Below are 22,438 nucleotides of genomic sequence, written 5' to 3'. Positions count from 1 at the left end.
TCTTTAAGTGCGTTTACTTTTATATTTTAATTATTCATCATGAAAAAATATCAATGCTTTAAACAAAATTCATTCATAACAAATAACGAATATGAAAAAAAAGCATTAATAGCTTTAAAAAATATCATACATTACAAAGTACGAAATATGATTTAATTCATTTATCAAAGAATTGCATCCCCTTGGTTCTGTAAATTATATCCCTTCACGAAAACTGACCCCCATAGTTTTTCTTAAAAGGGCTAAGTGGTCGTCGCCATTTTAAAGCTATATTTATCTCCCTGGGGGAAAAGGCTCTTTCTTTGTAAATATTTTGGAAACAATAAAAATTATGAAATTGAAATATTTTAATATTTTTTACTTAGTAATATTGTATGGCTTTAAAATCATAACGTATCTAATATTTTACGGCAGATCGGTTTGGTTACTGAGTATTACATGTAGTTCATTCGCAATTGATTGTTTTGGTAGCCTTGAAGTTCATTGATTTGTCTGGGTACCACCGAGTGGTCATCATAGAGGTCCATCGGGGCTATCTATGAATCCCTTTAAAATTTGTCTCAATAATAGCTTGAAATTGTCATATTTCCATCCATTTTCTGTTGTCATGGCAACAGGTTTCATAGCAGCAATTCTAAAACATCACGGAAAAAAATTAGGAATAAGATGAAAAATAACACATGTAGAAAAAAAATTGAAAGTTGTTTTTAATTGATATTATAACTACATGCATAAATAATGTTTAACCAAAATATTCTAACTTAAAGACAAAATAGGGAAGTAAACAAATACAAACACATACATGTACATATACATGGGTATTTTATTTGAAATGTAATGATTCAGTCATACAAACCAAACAAGTAAAACTTCTCACAATGAAGCTTACGCTAATCAGAGCTGCTGGGAATTTAATTATGGTGGTGTGTAAAAATAGGTCAATTAGAAATATGTCAATTAGAATGAAAACACTTGATTTTATTTAAGTGCACATACATAAATAAAGTCTTTTGAGCAGAAACAAACAATAAACCTTCAGAAAAAAAAGTTATTTTCACTTTTACAACCTCATCTACTTTCACTTTTACTCAAGTCTTTTTCACCTCTATTGCTTCATCAAAACAACTGCAATATTCATTTTAACATTGCCTTGAGGTAACTATGAACAAATAACATTCATCAAATATCATCGAAACAATTCATGCACATATGCACTAGTGCTTGTACAACATTTTCTTACATTCTTCAGTGTCAGAATTTTATAATTACATATTAACTATGTTTTATCACGAAATATGATCTCATACAAAAGTGATTTGTAACATTTGAATGCGCGAAGCCATATGAGGTGTAAAATGAAAATTTAAACTGATAAAGATATAAAAATGAAAATTCAACAGAATTCACAACAAAATTACATCTCTGTAATCCAAATTAGCTTTCCACTCCAGTAAAAGATCTGAAGTTTGAGTAATTTATTATCAAAGTATTTAATTTCAGCTTGTTAAAAGTATAAATGTATAAATCTGAGCAAAAAACATAAGTACAATTATGTCTTAAGAATCCCAGCCATGCAGGTACTTCAATTTACTACAACGGGCAAGATCAAATAGAATGAAAGGTCACAACACTGTTCAAAGTTGAAGGTCATGTCTCTAAAAAAAATAGCTTCGAGAATACATCTCCAATATAAAAAAAAGTTTGAAAAGGTATGTTTTTTGCTTCAGCTTCAAAAAAGCACACCAAAATGACAAAGGTATTGTTTTGAAAAAAAATATTAAATCAATGATTAAGCACCAAGATAATTGATAAAGAATTTAAAAATAGAATAAGCAGTATAATTCTTTTAACAACCCACAGTGTATATATACATAACAAGTAGTGAATAAAAACAAAACATTCATATTTTCTCTTCACGAGGACATCAATTGCACATTATTTGCATTTTTTCATAAAAAAATAAGATAAAGCATAAACCAAATAAATATACAACAACAAAATGTATAAATTTACCATCAACTTTTAATTTGTTTTGAAAAAAAAATGAAGCCTTATTCACAAGGGAGTTTATTTGAAAGCAGTGAACTACCTGAATTTGAACAGACAAACTTGATATGACAGATTTAATACCTACAAGTACAGTTAGTATTTTTATGTTCCTGATAAAGCGGGGTATGTTGTGTTCATTCATTGATTTTTAATTTTCTCTTTGAAAAATTTCAAAAATGACAGAATATAGTCAAACACTATAATATTGAACTCAGTGAGATAAAAAAAAAACTTCTAGATGTCTGATGCCTTGAAATATTAGGGTAAAAATGCATGAGGAAACACTGGTTGGGATTTAAAATCTTTTCGACATATATATATGATATTCAAGGTAATATTGTTTGAAGATATATGCATTAAGTTCAATTACATATATACTTTTAAACATACATGTTCATCTCTTATTTGTAGAAAGTATGTCTAATATCTATAAGGCACAATTTAAACCAAGGTTGAGGTCAAGTTTTGTTCATCTACAACTGTCTTGATAAAATGATAATGTAGGTAAAATTAAGAGATTCTTTGCTTGTTCAAATTATTGCTCACAGACACTAACTCGTGAATACAAACATTTGATGTAAAATGAAAAATAATAAGAGTAATAAAAGTAAAAAGGGATGTCATTGACTAAAAAATCTATAAATGCTTTTTTTCTTGGCAAGCCACAACTAAGATAACTTGAGGTAATATAAAAATATGATAAAAGAAAACCCATAGTATACAACGTATATTAACATGTATAATCATAATGTTCACAAAAAATAAGGAAAGAACAAAATACATGTACATGTATTACAAGTAGATTTGGGTTACTGGCATTGCATTGATGTTTACAACTTCATAAACACATGTACGACCTACACACAATGTAAATTGGTTACAGATAATGCTAGATATTACAAAAATCAACAACTTAAAAACTACATAATTTTTTTTCTGAGCATTTATGATTTTAATAAGTGGTTAAAAATAATTCTTATTTTAAATAAAATAAGGATTATTCAAATAAAGATGGACCTCTAGCAAGGTGAGATTGGTTCCAGTTAGAAGTGAAAATGCGGTATCATAGAAAGACTATGTAGGGTAGGTACATGATGTAAATAAAATCCATTAGTATTGTACAGGAAACTTGCAGGTTTGTAACGAAAATATAAAGCTTCCATCATCAACTTTCAGCTAGACTCATTTGAGGGCACAGAATCAAACCAATAACAGATCTTCCCATTGAAAGTTGCTCATCGCGGAAACAAACTTCAGAGGAATATGCTACCTATAGGACTGAAGACCTGTTTAATCTCTTTGACATTTTCAAAAGCGTTAATTATCAATTCAAAAAATAAACTGTCAATAACTAGCAATTTGATTTTCTTTTCAAATGCTTGAAACGTTATTTATGAGTAACAATAACCACTCGGCGTATTTCAATATGAATACCTCCTAGAAATAGAGCAAACAGATCTGAAACTGGTTAAAGAACATAATCACCACCAGAAGGCAAGTACATGTATAACTTACAAGTACATGTGTGACTTACAAGTACATGTATAACTTACAAGTACATGTGTGACTTACAAGTACATGTTGACATGTACACATGAGTATTGTTTATGGGGAAGGCAGAATGGATATCTCTACACAACGTTGTTTTCCGCGGCCTCTGGCGAGGCGGATTTGCGATGCACCAGTTCCATGCTGCCGAAGTCATTGGTTTTGTAGCGCTGACTCTCGTCCTCGATGATCTTCTCTATGTCCTCCTCTCCCACCGTCTCGCCCTTGGCTCGCAGTAACTCGGTCTTGATGATGATCTCATTACTCATGTACGCTTCCCGCCGGATGTGCAGCTTGAGTTTGGCAGGAACGTCCGGTATCAACCAGGCGATCAGGCCCGTGATCACAACGATCACATTCTGTCAACAACAAAAGTCTGCATTACTCTCAAACATCTATCACAAACTCCTGAAACAATTCATAATGGTACAGTTGTTATGATATGACTGAAATATCATTGTCAATAAAGCATTACATCATTTTGATGAAATAAGGTTTAGAAAGTACCATACGGTTACAATGTGTAATTTTTTGAAAAAAAAAACCCTTACATACGCCAATTTGCACAGTTTGACAAGATTAGAGGGGACAAAAAATCATAGTTGTTGAAAATTTCTTTACAAATTATCACTTTTAACAGCGTGTCTGCTATTAGTGTTCTTTTGGTATTTCCTCTCCAACCCAATTATCTCCAGCCATGCTATATGTAACAAATTAAAAGCAATTTACCTCAAACACCACAACAAAGGCGAACCTTGCGGCCAGGACATGCCAGTACATCTGCGAGTATTCATAGGGATCGTCACTGTCTGGGGGGTTACGGAAATCTCTGTACCTGCAAGACCACAAACCAGAAATTTAAACTCCTTTCACAATTTTAAAAGTCAGAATTTTAATGTTTTCATTGTCACTTGTTGGTCATCTTCAAGATAGTTCATACATATTGGTATGACATTGCCGGGATAAACAGTGATGACAATGATCAATCAAGGGATGTATTCATTCTGATGTTCTACCATACAAACTATCACTCTACTAAATAGAAATAGATGAATTATTTTAACATAAGTTGCAAGAATAATAGTAGTATTAACATATAAACAAAGGGGAAACCATTAAGCAGTCAAAATAATCAAACATTTTCCCCTCTTTGCTAGTTTACGTAAATTTCCTTGGTTTATTCTTCATAGTCCTAACTCTCTTTCCATTCTCTAACAGACAGAGATCTCAGATCAGTATGAACGACTTACCGACAGGACTCAACAATGTCACTGCCCTCAAATACCGGTCTGTGGGCCTCGTCGAAGTCGGAGGTGTTGAACACGGCCAGGGTCTGGTTGACATAGCCCTTCAGGGTCCCATCAGGGCTGTAGGCCATCGTGTACACCAGGCGCGGGATGAAGTCTGAGGTCAGGGCAATGATGAAGGCCTGCGAAGGACAGCCAAATCAAGCAATGTTCAATATTGGTGTAGAACAATAGCTGGGGTTGAATCCTTCATATGTACATTAATATGCAGTGACAATTGGCACATAAAGCTCAAGGAAGCAATATTTCTTTTCAAAGAAAAGTTGCACATGGTAACTCTCTTAAAAGAAAATGTTCCAAAGTAAGCAAACAAATACATATTCAGTCTGGTATAGGTCTATCCTGTATTCATATTCATATTTAAACTGTTTGAATACTAGTAAATGGTTCTTTGACTTGACGTAAATATTCTGTACTAACATATTTATAAGTATAGTTATTATGTCAACCAGGTGTCTAACTACAGTGCTCACACTGACTAAATCTCAGGGATGATGACTTTTTTTACACAGTAGACATGAGCACTGAACTCTGATAAAGCTTACATTGGAGATGATGGCTATCCTAGAGATTCCATACAGAACACTGTACCACACACCTGTAAACACAAAACTGAAAGTTACCATCAGTTATCAGGTTGAAAATTCTAAAGAATAAAGATCATAAAATGCTGAATCAAGATTTCAAATCAAAGGCCTGTAGGGCTATAATGGCTTACGGGTTTGATATGACTATATTTACATGGATCGCGTATGATTCCCTCTATTTCTAACGGAAACTTTAGTTTATTTATAGCTCTATAGAAAGTAACTAGCTACGTGTAATTCATAGATCTATAAAAACTAACAGGACCAATATCAACATGCCCCATTTGTTGATTGCATGGTCGAACCTTAGTGACCGAAACAGACAGGATTGAAATCTAGACGCCTCTTTTATCAATTGATTGAAACCACCATTGCTTTTAGGAAAATCATAGACTGCATAAAATCACAATGATGATGTCAGACTCAAACTCCAATATGAGACAATTTGTTTCTTTCTTTTATCCAACGACTGAAGTATATTAACTGTAAATTCATTCAACTATATAGGACACAAAAACACTTAAAACCAACATGCTCTCAAATAGCAGTATTATGACCTTGTATTCCTACACACTATGAACTTGCGCGAGAGTTGGTGCACGGTGCGACGTAACAGCGCCACAGGCAGCGCCAACTCAATGCGCGTAAAAATAATATAACCAATTGATGAAATGTACTGCATGTTATGTACTATAATTAGTGAATTCTCATTAAATCTACACCAACAAGTATTATTCCATTTTATTTGTATTTCATAAATGTATATTTATTCATATTTTTCTGGGTTTTTTTTCTACTTTTTTAAGAGGCTGACCTTCACAAGTTTTTATAAGAAATATATATTCACAAGGCAGTTCTAACCCATTCTGTTTTATTTTTTCCCCCTTTGTACAGAGATAAACTCTTTGGAGGGGGGGGGGGGGGGGGAGGGGCAAGAAACAGGCAGAACTATGAAATTACAGCAAACTTGTTTTGACACCAAATTCAATTAAAATTAATTACTGCACTATAACTTTGCAGTCAGTCTCTCTTCACATGACATGTGCACACAGTCATTTTCAGAGGCATACTATACGATGTCTCTATGTTATAGTAATGTGACATCGCTTCCGTATATGACTTGCAATCAAGCTTAACTGCATATTGTTTTCTTATTTGAGGTCATTTGGTCTCAAGTTTCCAATATTTTTACGACAAATAAACAGTTCAATCATAGCACAACCAAGGTAAGTCCATCGAGCGAACATTGTGCTATTTTTAGATCTTGGAAAATCCCCAACATTCGATAATGGCGGAGGTGTCGAAGAAGGCACATTATATTAAAACAAGTAGTAATTGCCCTTCTATTTATGCATTTATTACCGATTTATAATCCCAGTTTCAATATATCTCAATCATAAGTTCAGTTCTTTAACCGTTAAACACTTCCCCCCTTGCTGAGATCGATGTCGATCAAAGTTAGCGACGCTGTCTGCGGGTGCAAACGTTTTTATGAAGATTGAACGAAATAACGACAACTTTACATTAACTTATCACTGTTAGGATCTGAAATAATTGGGAAAAGATTTTTTGCTTATAATACATGTAAGTATGCATAGCGGAAAGCATGGCGGTACTGTGTGATGCATGGCGGGGGCCTATACCTTTATGCAAAAACGGCCTAGGGAAAACACTGCAGCTGATATTCATTCGCGTTAGATTTCGAGTTTCAACTTTGTTTAAATAAAGTCAATTCATATTGGTTACAATAACATAAGTGATAATAACATATGGAAAATATAATCTTGCTTAAAGATATTTATTATGAACAACAAACAGTTAACTTTGCAACATTCGAATAGAACTATTTTTTGTCGCGCATGTTCAGATAACTGAACTCTTTGCCGTAAAGATTATCCGGCAACTAGATGGCCGTAAGCCATAAAAATTAATATTGAAAAGACAAAAATTACTTTAATATGGAAAAGTTAAAATGATTTATTAATCCTCTTAATTATAACTTCATTTAAAGATCATGTATACTGATGTATGACTCTTATTCATGTGCACTTTACCTATATCTGGAACTCTCTCAGCCATGGGTCTGCGAAGTTGGGTGGTGAACTTGACAGCATCGAATCTGATCTCCAGGATGTTGTTAATGAGGGCAAAGAGAGGACCCAGCGGGAAGGCAGCCACAAACAGGGTCAGGAACCCAAACTGTAGGACTGGAAACACAAATAGGGTTAAGAAACCTATAATTCACTGTAGGACTAAAAACAAAATAGGGTTAGGAAACCTATAATTCCCTGTAGGAATAGAAATAGGGTCTGGAACCCTTCCTGTAGGACTAAACATACAAATAGGGTCAGGACCCCAAACTATAGAACTTAAAACACAACCCAGACTGTAGGACTGGAACACAGCCTAAGAATGCAAACTATAAGGGTTTTACAACACAGAACTTCTGTCTGATTGCTCTACTCATAATAGCATTAAGTATCTTATTTTTGCATCGTTAATGTTTAGCAATTATCATTTCATCTTGATTCCGTACTAAATGTATTTTTTACCAGAATAAGGAGCACATAAATGTATATACAATTACATACCGTATAAAGGGTTACTTTCGCCCCCTGTAATTTTCGCCCTTCTACACTAGCAAACAGTTTCGCCCAGTCTTAAATTTGCCCGCCAACAACAAAGGTGAAAGGGGCAAAAATAAAACAGGGGGGAATATTTCCCTTAGTACCGTTAATGAAATGCATACAACCAATATATTGACCACTGACAGAGAGGTGACACATGAAATAAATAGTACATATCGGTACATACTCATCTCCAGGTACTCGTAGAACAGGGAGGTGGTCTCGGCCGGCTGCAGCCTGTAGTCCTTCTCCCACGGCGACCGGCTCATCTTCTGCTCCTTGGTCTCCGGCCAGATCTTCCTCTTGATCCACTTGATGACTTTCCTACAAACATTATCGAGTGAAAGTCTTTCACTAAGTTAACAATACATTCACTTAAAAGAATCAGGTGATTTGCGTACTATGTATAAAGAGTAACAGATAAAGTTAACATCACAGTTAATTATTATTATCATTTTCTATATTCAAGTCTTAACTATAGTGGTAAACAATAGCCATTAAATATAGCGCCTTACGGTATGAGGATCTCGACGATGTTATTGACGATCAGCTGTTTCCCCGTCATAATGATGGCCAGCTGGATACACAGCTCAATGAGGCAGCCCCCGGCTTCACACTGTGTTAACAGAAACAAGCACCTTTTCAGTCTGATTTAAAAACCCCTAAATCTTTCTTAATTTCTTTCTCTTACTTGTAATCAGTGATACTTTTTTGTTTAACTGACGTCAGAAAAAAATCATATCAAACATATGTTTACCTCTTCTTGGCGACCTCCAAATAATGTTGCATATTTACCAGGTCTTCCTACCATTCTGAAAGTGACCATAGAGATGTCAAATTGGGTTTAAATAATTAATATATTAATTAAAAGACTTATGACATGACTTTTTGCTATCTGGTAAAATCTTCATAATCTTGAAACAAAAAATCAATGATAACCATACTGATTTTTAATGTTCTAAAGAAATGAGATGACTCATTTACCTCCCTTTGAAGAATGCGATGTATATGATGGAGGAGTAGTAGTTGACAAACTGGAGGGAGAACAGTTTGAGAGTGATGCTGTCGTCGTACTCCTTCTGGGTACGCAGGCACTCCATGTCTGTCAGCCAGAAAGCCAGCCGGTTGTAGATCTACAGAGCAACATATACAACGATCAAAATTATCTCAATAAATGTTCTGCTATAACCGTAATTGTAAGTACATGTAATTTAAACTTTATTTAAAGTACAGATTTGGTGACTTTAAAAGCAAAGTATGAATTAACTAAAGGCTATATCACTGTATGTATTGGTTGTATTTTAAAATAAATGTAGAATTACAACAAAATGATGGAATGAAACTACTGGTGAAAAGGAGACTTTTTGTTTGTCTCGTGAAATCATTGCCCTACAAACAGCTAACAAAATGCCCTAAACAATAAGCCAGCGTCAAAAGTTAGAAAATTCTGTAATATCCTTTTACATTGTAAAATAGGATACCCCATGACGGACACTTACAATGTTGAGTATGACGATGATGAGGAGATTGATGCAGGCGGCAGTAACCGTGGTGACCAGACTGGCGTTCTGGTAGATGACCTCCGCGGTGGTGGCGATGAACGTGGAGTTAGTGACTGGCGTGTTCCTTGTCAGTACCTGGAGGGCAGCCAGCGTGGAGATGCGGTAGGCAATCACTCCAACCACCGCAATGATTGCCAGAAATGCCTACAAACACACATACTGACAGTCAGAGACAAAGTCTGCAAACTGCACACAGACATCATAGCTGTCCAAGGAACATGTATACATATGATCAGAAATATGTTTTGTAATGCTATGCCATGTTAAATTTTTGCAACATCTAAAAAAGAAACCCCAAAATGTGAAAAGTTTTCCATGCTGATGCTTTAAAGAGAAACAAACACACTATATCAGTCAACTACATTTCAAAATTAAAAGATATGCCATACAGAGTGACAGCCTCAGAATATACTTTTACATGATGTGCATTCTTCTTTTTTCCCACTCAGGCTGTTGAAATCAAACCTTAATCATATCACTAATCATATCTCTCCATTATGAAAACTCCTCCATTACTGGTAGGACAGACTGACCATTGTCAGGACTTACCAGAAACAACATGGCCGTCCAGGACATGAGGTAGATGGGGAAGCGTCTTCTCCAGAAGGGAAGATGGGGCTCCTTAATCTACAAAACATGTAACTATGTAACTTTATTCACAATACAAATTAAAACCACAGGATACATTTTCAACATCTTGCTGAAACCCTGACATGTTTCATATACTTTGTATACGTATACAGATAGAAAAAAAATACTTCCCAGAAAATATCATGGCAATAAATGTTATATGTGATACAAAAAATGTGTTTAGAAAGAGTTAAGGAAGAGAAAAAACCATTAAATAGTCAAAATAAAATATGGATAAAATGAAAAATCTTTCATTTAAAATCCCCTTGCCTGATCTAATCAGCAAATTTCAGTTCATTAATCTGTTAAGCTATGTATATTTTAAATACACAAAGTCCTGAAGTACCTGTAAATGTAATAAGTCTTTCCCCAGTGATGGGATTGTACATGTAAATAGCCTTACCCCAGTGATAGGATGTTCCTTGTATGTGGTGATGTGCTCGAGTTTGGCCAAGAACTCAGGACGAGGGGGTTGCTACAAAAATGTTAACATTATGATCATTATTGTCAAAATACCCCGATAAATTACTGCTTGCCTGGTATCAATTATCATTACATATCAACAATTATACAACATAAAGGTACAAAACCAAATAAAGCGAGTGCCCGGAAAACCAAGATACTCTACCTCCTCGGTCACAAAGTCAGTCAGGTCCCATTTGAACTGTAGAGCCGCTTCTTTTCTCTTCCAGAACTCCAGGAACAATGTACCTAGATAAATACATATAAAGAGTGAAAATCAAAGTACTGGTATCACTGAAAGCATATAAAAGATGCTTGACCAAAAGTTTCGTAATGGCTTCAGCAAAATGTTTAATGTACAAAAAAATAAAATAATTAAACTTCTGATGAATCATTGCATCACTGGATGCATGTTTGTCAGGAAAAAGGAGCATGGTGGAAACACTTACCCCAGAAGGACATGAAGATGGCGAAGAACACGGTTGCGTTGTTGTCAAAGATCCTGCTGGCGCGGGCGTGGGAGCAGGCAGCACTCAGCTTCCAGTAGGGACACTGGAAGTCACACAGCGGACACATGGTGAAGTTCTTACTCTTGTCACAAACCTCATTACTGCAGAGGAAAGACAATGGAAACAACTCAGTAAAATGGGCAGAAAATATCTGAATTTTTGTGGGCATGAAATTCTGTTGATTAAAGTTTTAAGTGAAAAACGGACTTGTAAGAATCTATTTTTATTTTCACTGATTGAACAATGTCCATGATCTGGTGAAGAACGGAGAAAATCAATTTATAAATCATAATCCACCAAATAAACTTCTTGCTTTCCATTTTCAATGAAACCTTTATCTATAATGACCAAAGATGCTGACTTACGCAGGGTAACTATTCCCCGATATTACACAGCCGTATATGAACACAATGAGGCCAATGATGGAGGCAGGAATCAACATCTGCATGTAAAAACCCAGCCAGGCAAAGTAGATCGCTATCTTCTCGCCAAAGTAGGCCCTGAGGTCAATAGTTTTAAAAGGATTTTTTAAATATATACATGTACATTTGATTAGTAAAGTGCACTACGTATAAATTTCTTTTCTACAAAATTAAGAAGAAAATTTGTAGACTACATATATCAAATCTCTTCCAAAACATTATACATTTCTGAACCACAGTAATTCATAAATATTTGCATCATTAACACAGTTGGTTATGGATGGCTAATATCCCCAGCATGCAACACAGACGTACCGCACATGGTCCAGCGGCTGGATCTTGAAGCAGTTCCTCCAGTTCGCCCAGTAATCAAACAGCAGCTTTCTTTCATTGTCAGCAGACCCAGGCTTCCAGTGACCCTACACATGCAGACACACTCACGTTAATTCATAATGAAAAAAGTTTTCAACAAATGTAGGAGCATTCACAACGATAAAATTTTCTGCCCTCATACTGTCCCATTCAACTCATGCATCATTTTTGGGGGGTAGAATCTACAAAATTGAATAACAAGTGAAAAGCTGCCAATGTGACAGCAAACCGGGTTTTCTTTTATGTAAACTGTATCCATAATCCATGTCAACCCTTATCCAGTGAAATGGAGTACCCTACATGTATATGCAACATTTTGCCAAAAAATGACTAAGTTCAAAAGCTAGTATTTTTTTTATAAATTATCGGAAATCAAAATCCTAGCAATATGCACACCTCTGATATATGTACAATTGATCTGCAAAAGAACAACTTCCTATCTTGGGAACTGTAGGAGGAGTTATCCGTACAATGAGGGTACCCTATATGCAATATTTTGCCAAAAAATGACTAAGTTCAAAAGCTGGTATTTTTTCGATAAATTATCAGAAATCAAAATCCTAGCAATATGCACACCTCTGATATATGTACAATTGATCTGCAAAAGAACAACTTCCTATCTTGAGAACTGTAGGAGGAGTTATCCGTACAATGAGGGTTCCCTATATGCAATATTTTGCCAAAAAATGACTAAGTTCAAAAGCTGGTATTTTTTCGATAAATTATTGGAAATCAAAATCCTAGCAACATGCACACCTCTGATATATGTACAATTGATCTGCAAAAGAACAACTTCCTATCTTGAAAACTGTAGGAGGAGTTATCCGTACAATGAGGGTACCCTTTTGGCAGCCGCCCGCCCGCCCGCCATTTTCACCATTTTAATAACCGGATTTTTCCGTTGGAAAACCCGGTTAAAAAATATAAAATTTATTTAAGGTATCCGATCCATATCAGGACCTAATTTTTCTAACCTTGAAAATTCATTATGTATTAAAAAATCTATTATTTGTTCAAAGCATTGAAGTTTAGAAAAGGATTTACCGAGAGAAATTTTCAAAAATATCATTACCTAAGCAGTAATTAACAAATGAAGATTGCATTAAGGTCTATGGAGACAAGCACATTTTTTCAAATAAAAAAGTAATTACTAAGAATATCAATAAATGCTTCGGTGGAAAGACGCATTTATTCATTAAAATTACAAAAACTATTAAGAATGAATTTTGTACCCTATAGATTTTTATAATAATTGATTTTTATAGATTAAAAACAAAGGGGGACAACTCTTCAAGGACAGGAAAAGGTCATTTATTAGGACACATTCTGCTCTTACATACTGATACTTAAACATGAAAATCATGTCCGTGTATACTTAGTATACTCCAAATCCATTGAATCTAGGGCTATTATGGATCCGATACCTTAACTGTTCAAAGTGGACATAATTCAAACAATTTTCAAAGCAACTTACTTCATGTAGAGGAAAGGCATCCGTGTAGTGTCCATCAGCTATCATCTTATTGATGCCTGAAACACACCACATCAAAACATGGAGTAATTCATCGCAGTGGAAAATGTTGATATAATAAACAGAAAAAAATACTTTAATTTAAAAACAAAAAATCACATCAATACATTGAGTAATTCATCACAGCACACACTGCTAATGTGATATGAACAGAAGAAATACTTTAAGAAACAAAACACATCATTATGATACATGAATAACAAGTGAAAAGCTGTCAATGTGACAGCAAACCGGGTTTTCTTTTATGTAAACTGTATCCATAATCCATGTCAACCCTTATCCAGTGAAATGGAGTACCCTACATGTTTATGCAACATTTTGCCAAAAAATGACTAAGTTCAAAAGCTAGTATTTTTTTCATAAATTATCAGAAATCAAAATCCTAGCAATATGCACACCTCTGATATATGTACAATTGATCTGCAAAAGAACAACTTCCTATCTTGAGAACTGTAGGAGGAGTTATCCGTACAATGAGGGTACCCTATATGCAATATTTTGCCAAAAAATTAACAAGTTCAAAAGTTGGTATTTTTTTCATAAATTATCGGAAATCAAAATCCTAGCAATATGCACACCTCTGATATATGTACAATTGATCTGCAAAAGAACAACTTCCTATCTTGAGAACTGTAGGAGGAGTTATCCGTACAATGAGGGTACCCTATATGCAATATTTTGCCAAAAAATGACTAAGTTCAAAAGCTGGTATTTTTTCGATAAATTATCAGAAATCAAAATCCTAGCAATATGCACACCTCTGATATATGTACAATTAATTTGCAAAAGAACAACTTCCTATCTTGAGAACTGTAGGAGGAGTTATCCGTACAATGAGGGTACCCTATATGCAACATTTTGCCAAAAAATGACTAAGTTCAAAAGCTGGTATTTTTTCGATAAATTATCGGAAATCAAAATCCTAGCAATATGCACACCTCTGATATATGTACAATTGATCTGCAAAAGAACAACTTCCTATCTTGAGAACTGTAGGAGGAGTTATCCGTACAATGAGGGTACCCTATATGCAACATTTTGCCAAAAAATGACTAAGTTCAAAAGCTGGTATTTTTTCGATAAATTATCGGAAATCAAAATCCTAGCAATATGCACACCTCTGATATATGTACAATTGATCTGCAAAAGAACAACTTCCTATCTTGAGAACTGTAGGAGGAGTTATCCGTACAATGAGGGTACCCTATATGCAACATTTTGCCAAAAAATGACTAAGTTCAAAAGCTGGTATTTTTTCGATAAATTATCGGAAATCAAAATCCTAGCAATATGCACACCTCTGATATATGTACAATTGATCTGCAAAAGAACAACTTCCTATCTTGAGAACTGTAGGAGGAGTTATCCGTATAATGAGGGTACCCTATATGCAACATTTTGCCAAAAAATGACTAAGTTCAAAAGCTGGTATTTTTTCGATAAATTATCGGAAATCAAAATCCTAGCAATATGCACACCTCTGATATATGTACAATTGATCTGCAAAAGAATAACTTCCTATCTTGAAAACTGTAGGGGGAGTTATCCGTACAATGAGGGTACCCTTTTGGCAGCCGCCCGCCTGCCCGCCAATCCGCCCGCCATTTTCGCCATTTTAATAACCGGATTTTTCCGTTGGAAAACCCGGTTAAAAATTGACTAATTCATCACAGTGGAAAATGTTGATATAATACACAGAAAAAAAAAATCTGTTGTAAATCAATACAATACAGTAACTGTATTTCTTGTAATATGCCCACTCTTAATTTCAGGCCAGAACTAGGAGTTTCTATCAGCTTTGATGGACCTACCAAATGAGTATGCCTTTTCTTTTGCCTTGCTGAAAGATTTACGACGTAAAATGAAGTTAACGATTCTACTCCTTGTGGCGTGGTCAAAATACTTCTCCCGATCCTCAGGGATATCAAATCTACAAATAAACCAAAAGTAAAAAAAATTATCTGACAAGACGTTACCATTTCCAGATATTGAGATGTTAACTGTTAATATTTAGTGTACATCTCTGCAGGACTAATGGATAGTGCACAATATTTATCAAGGATTAACTCTGGTCCCGTGTCTAACGCCTGGAGCCATTCAAATGACCAAGTAGGTGTTAATTAGGTATAGCGCTTGGAGATACACGGCGACTTTGAGGTATCGAGAGTAAGAAAGTATAGATATGAACAACGGGACTGCAGTTTGACTTCGAGGGATCAAGGGTTTCGAGAGATCAAGAGCTCGAGAAATCAAGAATAAATTTGCTAAGTTTTATAGGGAAATAAATCGGGACCCTAGACTCACTTCCAGCGATCAAGAACTTCCAAACAAAGTTCGAGCCATTGAGAGTTACCTGTATATTGCCAACAAATTTGAAACAACCCCCTCTACACAACACAGATATCCAACTGCCACTACACTCATACTGTGGTTTCATCAATATTCGTTGAATACCAATTTTCGTGGATTTCGTTGTTAAGTTGATCCACGAAATTAAATGTTCATTGAAATGCAATTTCTATTAACATTTTGTGTTGATTGGGTCATTGGCCACAAATTTACGTGTCCTTGAAACTGTGATTTTCACTTTATCCACGAAAATTGATACCCTTGAATATTGATGAAACTACAGTATATCAAACCCTCTATACTTAGATGTCAAATACTGCTGTTATAATACAAATATCAAACCCCCTCTACACATACAGACATTGGACCCCCTCTACACTTTAAGATATTGAACCCCTTCAACAAATACAACTAGAGGTACTGTGAGCAAGCTCACAATTGATACCCCCCGCTAAGAAAAAAATCATAACGCGTGTATTTTTGCTATTATAGAAAATATTGGATGAATCTATTTCACTGTCCATTTTCTATAAATAACAACTGCTTTATTTTTGAAAACTGTTAATTTTTAGCTTCTAATATTTCCATTAATACAAGACATGACACAGACAGAATTTAGCTTTTTTGAAACAATGACGTTGAACTTTCTCAATTGACCTTGGGTCAAGGTCATGACACACCCTTTAATCATAAGCAATCTTTGTGTGAAGTAAGAACTTCCAATGTTTCTCCATAAGAAAGATATGGACCGGACACGATTGCACAGACAGACGGACAGACAGACAGACGGACGGACGGACAAGGTGATTCCTATATACCCCCCCAAACTTTGTTTGCGGGGGGTATAAATATTGGACCCCCTCTACTTTTTCAGATATTGAACCCCCTTTCTACTTACATATATTGAACCCCTTTTTACTTACAGATATTGCATCCCCTCTACACTAACAAATATTAAACCCTCTCTACTCTTACAAATATTGAATCACCTCTACACAAAAGTCTTATAGATATTGAACTCCCTCAACACTTTCAGATAATGAACATCTTTTACACATACAGATATTGAACCCCTATACACTTTCAGATATTGAACCTCTTGAACACTTTTAGATATTGAATCCCCTTTACACTTGCAGATATTGAACCTCCCATACACTTACATATAATAAACCCCCACTTCACTTTGATATTGAACCCCCTCTACACTTTCAGATATTGACCCCCCTCTATACTTGCATATAATGAACCCCTTCTACACTTACAGATATTGAACCCCCACTACACTTACAGATATTGAACCCCCTCTACACAAAAGTCTTACAGATATTGAACTCCCTCAACACTTTCAGATAATGAACATCCTTTACACTTACAGATATTGAACCCCTTTACACTTTCAGATATTGAACTTCTTGAACACTTTTAGATATTGAATCCCCTTTACACTTGCAGATATTGAACCTCCCATACACTTACATATAATGAACCCCCTCTACACATACAGATATTGAACCCCCTCTACACTTACAGATATTGACCCCCCTCTATACTTACATATAATGAACCCCCTCTACACTTACAGATATTGAACCCCCTCTACACATACAGATATTGGACCCACTCTACACTTACATATAATAAACCCCCACTTCACTTAGATATTGAACCCCGTCTACACTTACAGATATTGAACCCCCTCTATATTTAGATACTTAGATATTGAACCCTCTGCACACATACAGATATTGAACACCCCCCCCCCCCCTTCTACACTTACAGATATTGACCCCCCCCCCCCTCCACACCTACAGATATTGACCCCCCCTCTACACTTACAGATATTGGACCCCCTCTTTACTTACAGATAATGAACCCTTCTACACTTACAGATATTGACCCCCTCTAGACTTACAAATATTGGACCCCCTCTTCACTTACAGATAATGAACCCCCTCTGCACTTACATATATTGACCCCATCTGCACTTACAGATATTGACCCCATCTACACCTACAGATATTGACCCCCTCTACACCTACAGATATTGAACCATTTCTACACTTACAGATACTCCTTGTCTCTACTGTAGGCCACATTAAACCTCCTCTTGATCGGTTTGACCACCTCCTCGTCCAGCTGGAAGGGAGTGAACACTTTCTTGGTGATGTTGGTCATTGTGTCCCACAGTCGCGTACTGACGGCCTTTATCGGGGTCTACAATACACATTGTAGTTTATCATACCTTGATTTATCGACAGCTAGTAGAAGAGATACATGGCTATCCCATAAATAAGAAAGAAAGTTTTATTTGTGTATAGAACAAACTAGAATCAAGCTTTTTACTTAATAAATGCATGTAACTAATTGTATTATTTTGAGTATATTTGCACATTTTGTTCATGTATATGCATGACAATTAAGTTTATTTGATACAAGGAAGAATATAAAGGAAAAAAAAACCAAATATAAATATGCGACTATAAACATTAATGTATCCATTCCTGTAAATTCTAATAAATAATTTTGGAAAATATCAAAATTGTCAAAGATCAGTGGAAAATAAATACGTCAGTCAGGTGAAAATGAAATAATAAAATAAAAAATACAAACTCAAAGAGGAACAAAAGCAAAAGAAAGGGGACTTAGAAAAGAATACAATTTGTAAATTGATGCAATAATTTAAATTTAATCTTCTAAACTGATTACATACTGGTATGTCTTATCAAATAACCACATGTGAAATTAAATACTCTGAAAAACAATGGAAATGAAAAATGTACCAAATACATGAAAATTTTCAATCAACTTCTGTAAAAGTAACATATCTTATCAATTTTCCAGAACATAAGAGCTTGAAAAAAGTAGGATCAAAAAATTGACAGTCTACTATATTTATGTACACTGAGCTTATTCATTGTTACTACAGGAAAATTCTGTACACAAAATAGCATAGCATATTTCCTTAACCGATTTCAACTCTCTTAAACAATGCATGAGATATTAAATCAAATCCTTATACTGTATTTGCACATGTTTTAATTTGTATTAAATGCAATGAAATTTATCAGTATTTCTGAATATACCCTGAAAACAAAGAATGTTTGACCCTTTGAGCTACAATCAGTCTTGACGATATTTTAGTTTCTAGAAACACTCAAAAGCTCTTGGTGGTTTGAAAGAGTTGTTCTCCTTGCGTGCTAAGATATTCCTTTCAATATTTCATACTATGATTGTTTGTAAAATTCAAATCTTCTTCAGTCCAATCTACATTTGCCAGCTTTAACCTTCAAATATTCTGCCCTATATAGCTGCTTTTTTTCCTTAATTGGTCAGTAAACCATGTGTGTAGCAGTGTACCATATGCACTATAGTTTATATTTATCTTCTAACAAGCTCCATATCTGCTTGATTCCAATTCCAGCTAAATATACAACAGGTAACTGATACATGAATTTGAAAAATGTAAGGGCATGCACATTCTCACCATAGTTGTTCACTACAACTTTTACATATCTTACACACCATTGAAAAATATATTATATTTATCTTTTTTATTTCCAGAAAATTCAAATCAGGTAAATACTTGTCATTTTGTTTTTGTTATTTGGTAAAAACACTTACGACTCAAGTGCTTCAACTTCATGCTTTTAAGAAGCATAGTAACTATCTGCATGTAATACATGAGATAACATGCTTTCAAAAAATTATGACACCCAGAAAATTTTTCAGAAAATCAGAATAAATTTATTCAAAATTAAGCAATGCTTTAAGAATTGATATTAAATCATTTAAAACCATTTAAATTTGATTCTATATATCAAAAAAAGAATTTCAAAATATATTTCACATTTAATTATGGTGAAATATTTAAAACTGTATAAACTCATTATCATCAAGGTTACTGAAACAAACAAACAAACAAACACACACACAGACAGACAAACGGACAGACAAACAAGACACAAACATGCTGTAACAATAGGCATTCACGGCAACTCCAAAAAATAGCTGACAGGACAACAACGCTAACGGAAATTCCAAATCGTGAAGGAAGTGACATACCACCGCCCGGCGATGAAAGCCTCCTCCCTCCAGCTTTATCAAGATTTTCTGAGCAGGGTCAAGAATATATACATTATACTGAGTATGTGGAACGCTTGTGATCATTCTATATAGCTTTATAGACTATATAATGATGAAATATTAATCTAATGTAACAATAATTATTCTCTCCATTTAATATAAATGGTATTCTTTAAAAAAAAGTTTGTGTCTACAATATATAGAAAAAGATTTAGGTTTACGACGAATAAATTAATCTAATAGTTACTAGTATATGCATTAACGGATGAACTCATCCTTATCCAATGCTTTATCGATGCTGTACTTATTATGGATATTCTCATCCAATACATAATTGATGGATAATTCCATCCATTCATGGATAATTCATCTGGTATACATGGACACCATGCACTTAACTGATAAAAGTACTGACAATAAAAATATCCAGTGAATGTACTAAATATGGATAAAATAATCCAATACCTGCATTCACAGATGAACTAATGTAATACATGGGTTACATTTCTTTTCATACTATCCTAAATCACACATACACATTATCATCCCAGTTTGATTATATTTTGATCACCTCCAAAATCTTACCCTTTTATTCTCAATTGATTATACAAAAAAAAAGCAAAAAGCAAGTCTAGTCTATTATAAACAGAAACTGAAAGAAGCACATATCTAAATACCGTAAAGGTTTGAATGTCAAATATCAGATCTAATGGTTGATTATCTGATTCAAAAAAGATCTTGTCTTATACAAGCTCGTATTCAAAATTAACGAAAGTCAAAATTGCCATTACTACATAGACTAAGTCCTTTATTTATGAGCCAATTCTCATAATCATTTAGCATAATTATATTTCTGATAGATGTAATTATTCATTTTTTTAAATCTCTGATTCAAAGTGAAAAGGTTCATATCAAAATGATAACTTACACTGGTCAAATATTAAAGCAACCAAAAAAAAATGAGGTTATACAAGCACACAATAAAAAAAATCGGATCAATATACTTTAGACTGTGAAAAGGTTGGTTATGTACTTTGAAGAAACACCCCACACTTTGTGTCTTATGGTTAAAATTTCCTTAAATTACTTACATCAAGATCAGGACCTTGAATGCATTTGTATTTAAGCTAAAAGTAAATTTAAGTCAAGTCAAGGCAAAAATTCACAATTCTTTTTTCCATGACTTCTTATTCAAATACCAGCTAGATTTCATTTTTTACATATACATTACATGTAACTTTTTAATACACATAATTAAAACAGTAGCTTTCGAAGAATTTCTTTTCATCTAAACTGATTTCTTAATGCTCTCAAAAATATTCTATACCAACATAATTCTTATCAATATAAGTGGTCAAAGCACACAGTGTACTGTAAAACAAATTTAATTTGCCAGCAAGAAAATTTCTCTTTTGGCACAATGTGGAAAAATAAACCAAAAAGTCACTGAAAACTTTCAATATAAATTTGTAATGAATAAATGTTGGTTTACAGTTAGCATACCAAGTAGATAAAAATTTTCAAAATTAAAAACTGACCCCCCCCCCCCCCCACCCACATTTGAATACTGACTAAATCTTTACCCCTTAACTATTACCAAATTGTCAGCTTAAAAAACCACTCCTGGCCCTTGTTACAAACCTGTTGTGTATGTTTTTTATTACTTCCATTACACTTATCTATTCTACAAAAATTTAAACCTCACAATCAATATTATTGGTTTAGAATCTAACCAATGAGCACAGGAAGAAAGAAGCAGAGTTCATATATCAGCCAACGTACAATTCCAAGTATGACCAATGAGATCAGAAGAAGACAAACACTACATTGCAATGTTAAATAAGAGAGCGCCAGGGAGGGCATGAAACACAGTGAGACAAACAAGTACCTCAAGCTTGGCATACTTCTGCTGAATCTTGTCCAAGTCCAGACTCTGTCGATCATAGCAAGAAAACATGTTAGACATTACAAACAGGCATTCTGGAAGTACTAGCTGTGGAAGCAAGTGGGGGACAGAATGACAGCCAGAGATAAAAGTTACAGTCTCCCTATTCACTGGTAGGAGACTAGTAATAAGAGCTGATATATGTCAGAGTTTTTTCCCTGCAATTCTTTGGTGGTTTATTTTTAAATGATACCTTCCCAATACCCTTTCCAGTTGGTGACACAAAGCAATTTCGATTTTTTTTTTAGGAGACGAAATGATGATAGGCGTGCAGATTCTTGATAATTCCAGATTTTTTTTAATATGTCTTGTAATACATGTTGACAAAGCTGACATATTCCCAACTTTTCCTACCGTCTTTTCCCTCCTCATCAAGGCAATATTTGTCAATGACCAACTCACTCCAACCCCATCTACACAATCCCTACCCCTAGCAAATTTTGGTTAGTTAG

General features: G+C 34.5%; 1 protein-coding gene across 10 annotated transcripts in view; it reads right to left on the bottom strand.

The window, feature by feature from the left end:
* Positions 1-686: 686 nt before the first annotated feature.
* The window catches only part of LOC105319711 (anoctamin-1), a 32,484-nt gene continuing 10,732 nt past the window's right edge, over positions 687-22,438 (bottom strand). For 6 of the 10 annotated variants that reach the window (XM_066071719.1, XM_066071721.1, XM_066071726.1 and 3 more), the window contains 22 exons: positions 21,930-21,974; positions 21,133-21,168; positions 20,021-20,068; positions 18,024-18,172; positions 15,418-15,536; positions 13,550-13,605; positions 12,019-12,122; positions 11,647-11,781; positions 11,222-11,382; positions 10,939-11,021; positions 10,714-10,785; positions 10,230-10,307; positions 9,618-9,824; positions 9,103-9,251; positions 8,876-8,930; positions 8,634-8,734; positions 8,306-8,442; positions 7,546-7,698; positions 5,450-5,502; positions 4,848-5,026; positions 4,327-4,432; positions 687-3,956 (listed from right to left, as the gene is read on the bottom strand). In XM_066071719.1, the coding sequence (XP_065927791.1) occupies positions 3,681-3,956; positions 4,327-4,432; positions 4,848-5,026; positions 5,450-5,502; positions 7,546-7,698; positions 8,306-8,442; positions 8,634-8,734; positions 8,876-8,930; positions 9,103-9,251; positions 9,618-9,824; positions 10,230-10,307; positions 10,714-10,785; positions 10,939-11,021; positions 11,222-11,382; positions 11,647-11,781; positions 12,019-12,122; positions 13,550-13,605; positions 15,418-15,536; positions 18,024-18,172; positions 20,021-20,068; positions 21,133-21,168; positions 21,930-21,974 (2,502 nt within the window). In that variant the 3' untranslated portion in view covers positions 687-3,680. The remainder of the gene's footprint in view (positions 3,957-4,326; positions 4,433-4,847; positions 5,027-5,449; positions 5,503-7,545; positions 7,699-8,305; positions 8,443-8,633; positions 8,735-8,875; positions 8,931-9,102; positions 9,252-9,617; positions 9,825-10,229; positions 10,308-10,713; positions 10,786-10,938; positions 11,022-11,221; positions 11,383-11,646; positions 11,782-12,018; positions 12,123-13,549; positions 13,606-15,417; positions 15,537-18,023; positions 18,173-20,020; positions 20,069-21,132; positions 21,169-21,929; positions 21,975-22,438) is intronic. The other 4 variants (XM_066071724.1, XM_066071723.1, XM_066071725.1 and 1 more) reach the window with 4 other exon arrangements.

The sequence above is a fragment of the Magallana gigas genome, chromosome 9, assembly GCF_963853765.1.
Source record: "Magallana gigas chromosome 9, xbMagGiga1.1, whole genome shotgun sequence".
NCBI lineage: Eukaryota > Metazoa > Mollusca > Bivalvia > Ostreida > Ostreidae > Magallana > Magallana gigas.
This window is presented reverse-complemented; position numbering and strand designations above follow the sequence as displayed.